Here is a 6000-nt window from a genome sequence, read left to right as displayed (position 1 = left end):
CAACTACTCCCTCTTGAAAGGAAGCTCCACCACTCATGATTTCCAACTGCCTCCCCTCGAATGGAAGTTATCTTCTTCCTCATAGGACTAATTCTCTAACAGTTTGCTCAAGTGGGCTTTACCGCTGGGTATTACGTGTCCCAGATTGTCTTCCAAGTGGGTCTCCAAACCAATCCTACCACCCACGTCTTGACCCAATTTGGATCCATTTTGACAGTTTAGATGATCTTTCTTAGCCTCGGTTACACATTCTCACATCTAGAGTTATGAACTGTTAGCTTTGATACCACTACTTCATTTGTAAATCATACCAAAATTTAAAAGACTTACAAATAGTATTTGTACTCTAAGGTATTTCTTTTTACTATTGGTAATTTGAAATTTGCTCAAGTTGTAATTTTTCTTTTTATTGTCTTTTATTATTAGTTTTTGTATTACTTTAGTTTTTATATATTCAATAGCATTAGTTGTAGTATTGGTATTTGTCACAAGTGGGATATCCGACACAATAGACTCGACAGTCGCACCAGATTTTCAGAATATCAAGAGGATCACAGAAAGAATAATTCGTACTTATAATTTCAAAATGTTTACTATTTATTTTAAGGAATAGTTATGCTGCAAAACAAACGAGTCATTAAGATTGTGACACACAATCCAAAAATAGTTTATTTTATTTTTGTTACTATTATTGTTGTTCATGACCATTATTACCCTTTGGGGTTGTATATATCATCATGAAAGAGAAAGGTAACATCGAGATGAAATTCAGAAACAGCAATATCATTATTATTAATATTATTGATCCAAATTAACGGAAACATAAATCAAAATAAAAAATTAATCACATCCATGTTGATGGATGCACTTATTAAGTAATTAATTAAGCATAATGTTGCTTAATTACATGAGGGAGCAGGTGGAAGAAGTACATGGGTATGCGTCGTAAAGCGGATAGTAAGGTGGACATGGGGGATACGTATAATAATTGGATGGCCAATAGTACTGAACAGTGGGGGGAGAGGGGGTAGTTTGGTCATTTGATGTGGAGGGTTTAGGCGGTTTAGACGGTGGAGGTTTAGTATCCTCTTTAAGTTCTTGGACGCTGAGGATGATGGCGCAGCGAAACTTCTTGCGCAGGGAGTCGGTGAGCTTCGCCGAGTCAACTCCTTCCCCCGTCACCACCACTGTATCCCTATCCCCTCCTCCTATCGCCACCGACGTCACTCCTGTATTGCATTGCATTAAGTTAATTAATTAATTAACTATATATGCACTTACCAATTAAGCAAGAAGAGAAAATTAATGAAGTGAATCAATGTATGTGTGTACCGCATGCAGAAGCAGCAATCTTCAGGGCCTTGGATCTGCATTTATTGCACTTGAAGTGCACCCTCACGACGATCTTTTGCTGCAAATTTGTTAATCAATTTATTAGCAATTAAGCATGAACATGAGCCACTTCTCCGCATTAACCATATATATATATATATATATATGCATGCGTATATGTAATTATGTGTATCTACTTAAGGCAGCTGCCAATGCCTTTCCCCAGCTCAAAACCCAAATTAATATGCAAATTTATCAAGTAGTTCTTGGACATGAGATGAGATGATGAATGCATGATCAATTCGATAATTCTAACACACATAAAACATCAAAACAGCGAAAGAATAATATTAGGTAGCCAGAAGACAGTAGAACTGCTGGATGGATTGGTGCTGGTCGTGGCTTAATTTCCCGTTAAATTTTCTGCAATTTATTAGTTGCCATATGTAAGGAAAGCTTACCTTCATGGTTAAGGATCGATATCAACCTTCAAGCAGAGAGAGAGAGAGAGAGAGAGAGAGAGAGAGAGAGAGAGAGAGTGAGACGGAGAGATGAGTATATGTGGAGAGACGGAGGGGGTAGCTCTATAAAGAGCCAGCGGGTAGCCCCTTCTTCCAATGGCACCATAATTCCTATTCCTATCCCTCTTTTGGTCTATATTCATACCCTTCATGGACGGAGCAAAAAGTGGAGTCTTGGTCATAGTTCATATTGAGTCAAAAATAAACTCATGTGTTTTATTCAATCATTTCTGTAGTGATTCATCATGGAGTTGGGACTGTTGACACCCCAATTTTAATCAGGCCTTTCCGAGGAGACCTCATGTCAAAACCTTCCCACATTGACTGTGGACCCCACACATTCTTGTAGGTCCTACACTGATTGTGGACCCCACACATTCTTGTAGGTCCCACGCTGGTTGTGGACCCCACACATTCTTGTAGGTCCCACACTGCTTGTGGACCCCATACATCTTTGTAATCTCAAATGGCTTGTGGGCCCCCCCATATATCTCCATGGCGCCCCACATGTGTTGTGGGCCCCACATCCCCTAGTACGCTAGTTTGAATTTCTACATCCGATGCACGTTACCCCCTGGTATGCTAGCTCGGGTTCCTATAACCCTCAAATGGCTCGTGGACCCCACATATCTTCATTGGGCCCCACATGTTTGGTGGGCCCCACCTCTCTTGGTACGCTAGTTCGGATTCCTACATCCGATGCACGTTACCCTCTAGTACGCTAGTTCGGATTCTTACATCCGATGCACGTTACCCTCTCTGGTACGCTAGCTTGAATTCCTACATCCGATGCACGTTACCTCTTTTGGCATGCTTGCGCCTGCTAGCTCGGGTTCCTATAACCCTCAAATGGCTCGTGGACCCCACGTGGCTTGTGGGCCCCACATATCCTTATTGGGCCCCACATGTTTGGTGGGCCCCACCTCTCTTGGTACGCTAACTCGGATTCTTACATCCGATGCACGTTACCCCCTCTGGTACGTTAGCTCGGATTCTTACATCCGATGCACGTTACCCCCTCTAGTACGCTAACTCGGATTCCTACATCCGATGCACGTTACCTCTTTTGGCACGCTTGCACCTGCTAGCTCGGGTTCCTATAACCCTCAAATGGCTCATGGACCCCATGTGGCTTGTGGGCCCCACATATCTTCATTGGGCCCCACATGTTTGGTGGGCCCCACCTCTCTTGGTACGCTAGCTCGGATTCCTACATCCGATGCACGTTACCCCCTTTGGTACGCTAGCTCGGATCCACATATCCGATGCCTTGCTAGCTCGGGTTCCTGTAACCGTCAAACGGCTTGTGGACCCCACATGGTGCGTGGACTCCACACATTTCCGATGGGCTCCGCACAGCTTCTAGAACCTTATTATTATTATTATTATTATTATTATTATTATTATTATTATTATTATTATTTATTTTAATTTGTCAAATGCAAGCATATTTTGTCCCCCCATCATCATTCACCACATGTCATGTTTTTTTCCCTTTATCATTCTTCCCATACTATATTCCATTCATAATTCTTCATCCCATACTTTGTTCCCTCCATCATTACTCACCATATGTCATGTTTCTTCCCTTTATCATTCTTCCCATACTATATTCTATTCATAATTCTTCATCCCATACTTTGTTCCCTCCATCATCACTCACCATATGTCATGTTTCTTCCCTTTATCATTCTTCCCATACTATATTCCCTTCATAATTCTTCATCCCATACTTTGTTCCCTCCATCATCACTCACCATATGTCATGTTCTTCCCTTTATCATTCTTCCCATACTATATTCCATTCATAATTCTTCATCCCATACTTTGTTCCCTCCATCATCACTCACCATATGTCATGTTTCTTCCCTTTATCATTCTTCCCATACTATATTTCATTCATAATTTTTCATCCCATACTTTGTTCCCTCCATCATCACTCACCACATGTCATGTTTCTTCCTTTTATCATTCTTCCCATGCTAATTTCCCTTCATCATTCTTCCCCCCATACTTGGTTCCCCCCATCATGACTCCCCTATGTCTTCTTTCCTATGCCTGCCCCAAACTAAGCCTATAAATAGCCCTCTCATTCCAAGCACAAGGGGAAGAGAGCTCCTAGTGGTGGTGAGGAGAAGATTTCAAATATTGAAGTTTTCTATTATAAGTTTGTGAAGTTAGTTTTTTTTTTAGTGAAGATCAAGAGGTCGACTAATCCCGTTTCCTATCGGAGCTGAGTCACACCATTTGAAGAAGGCACCCCTTAGTGCCTTGAATCAGAGCTCAAGAACAACTCTCGGGAAGACGTTGTAGAGCGGTCCTAGTAGATTCACCAACAGGAAAAGAAGACTGGAGCAGAGGAAAGCGAAAGAAGATCAAGCAATCGATTGATCCCATTTCCTGCTGGTGCCGGGTCACTCCATTCGAAGAAGATACTCCTTAGTGCCTCGAGTCGAAGCTCAAGAACAACCCTCGGGAAGGCGCTGTAAACTAACCCTTGCGGATTCACAGACAGGAGAGGAAGACCGAAGGAGAAAAAGACGATAGGTAAAACCAATGAACTTTCTCCTCTTATGTTACATTTTCGTCCCCCTTTCCCTAATCGGCCTCTGTTGGTTTATTTGACTTTATTTCACTTTTCTTTACTTTAAATAGCTTCCTTTTAACCCATAAAAACAAAAACAAAAAAAATTTCATAAAAGACACAAAAATTCAGAAAAATTTTCAAAGAAAATTCAAAAATTTTTAAAGCTTTGAAACTTATTTACCTTTGAAAATTTTTGAAGAAAATCCAAGAAAGTTTCCAACATGTTTGGCAAAGGTTAGATTTGTTTCCCTACATTCAAGATTTTCAAAAATACATTCTAAAGGCATATCTTTAAAACCATGACTTTCGTGATTGTTGTCTAAAATTCTGTTGTATTCGGAAGGACATTGGAAAATCCCGGAAAATCATTGGTCTCGACCAAGACCTTAAACTAGTTTTTCCCCCCCAAACTGGTCAACGTTTGACCGGCTCACCATTCCCCAACTGGTTCACCCCAGTTTTCTCCATTTCGTTTGTATATTATTGTTGTATCCATAAAATTCACAAAAATCATGAAATTTTCAAAAATTCCAAAAGTATTTTCACATTTTGGTTTCAATTGATTTCATTTGTGTTATTTTGAAAGTTCGGGAAAAATCACAAAAATCATTTTCACACTTAGGAAAAATCACAAAAAATATCTTTTTAGGCACAAGAAAAATTCATTCCAATCTCGAACAAATCTCAAAAACCTCCCGAAATAGTATTTTTGATACTTAAAAAAAAAAAAAAAAAAAACCTATAGATTTCAAAATCCCCGGGAGCGTATTTTGTATCCTATTTTCGATTTTCCTTCCCGATGATTGTAAACGAGAACATTGACTCTTCGGAGTACTAGATTGCCCCGGTTCTGAGGGAATACCTATATAGTATTTTCAATTTTTTTTTTGACTTTTGAAAGGGAGTAATCTTTAAAGGCTTATTACATTTATTTAGGGAAAACACTTTATTAATCTGGTACTGTTCATAAGAACGGGCGTGTAGGGGGTGCTAATACCTTCCCCTTGCGTAACCATACTCCCAAGCCTGACTTTGGTGATGCAGACCGATTCTACCCCTAACGGGGTAGCAATCAAGTGTTCTAACCACACTTCAAAAGGTTAGTGGCGACTCCACCACACATCGTTTTCTACAAAATTCACATTTTCAAAATACACATTCATTTTTCCCAGTTCGCAAACCGAACCCATTTTTAAACCAGAGATTGGTTCTCTGGGCCGGGTCCGGGACGTCGCGACAGGGACATTTACAGCTGTTGTATCATTTGTACATTTTAGATAATCACGAAAAGCTTGATGGGTGGAGGAGACTCACTCAATCACTGGTTGTGATTGAAACTCTGTGAGGAATTGTACTCAATTGCAAAATAATTAATTTCAATAATAAATTAGAAATAAATTATAGAGGAAAATTTCAATACGAATCTTTCACTGGTTATTCACTCTCTCTACACCGCATATCACATTACACACACACACACACACACACACACATCTATTTATAGTAACGTTAGAACAATATAATCAATAATGGTGGCTGAAGTTGGTGAGATTTTGGTGA

General features: G+C 40.0%; 1 protein-coding gene across 1 annotated transcript; it reads right to left on the bottom strand.

Moving 5' to 3' along the window:
- Positions 1-763: 763 nt before the first annotated feature.
- On the bottom strand, positions 764-1966 carry LOC131168162 (heavy metal-associated isoprenylated plant protein 47-like). The gene is made up of 3 exons (XM_058127427.1): positions 1794-1966; positions 1333-1411; positions 764-1229 (listed from the first exon to the last, which is right to left on the bottom strand). Exons 1-3 carry the CDS (start codon positions 1797-1799, stop codon positions 904-906), a joined length of 411 nt encoding a protein of 136 aa, XP_057983410.1. The 5' UTR covers positions 1800-1966; the 3' UTR covers positions 764-903.
- Positions 1967-6000: the final 4034 nt, after the last annotated feature.

This window comes from Malania oleifera, chromosome 1, assembly GCF_029873635.1.
Source record: "Malania oleifera isolate guangnan ecotype guangnan chromosome 1, ASM2987363v1, whole genome shotgun sequence".
NCBI classification, from domain to species: Eukaryota; Viridiplantae; Streptophyta; class Magnoliopsida; order Santalales; family Ximeniaceae; genus Malania; species Malania oleifera.
Note: the sequence above shows the minus strand (reverse complement) of the source record. Positions and strands in the feature narration are given on the sequence as shown.

Bases quoted from the DNA above. Each gene is read 5' to 3' on its own strand.
- LOC131168162 (XM_058127427.1), bottom strand. The intron at 1,230-1,332 runs GTACACACATAC...AATGCAATACAG, and splicing joins GATTGCTGCTTCTGCATGCG to GAGTGACGTCGGTGGCGATA.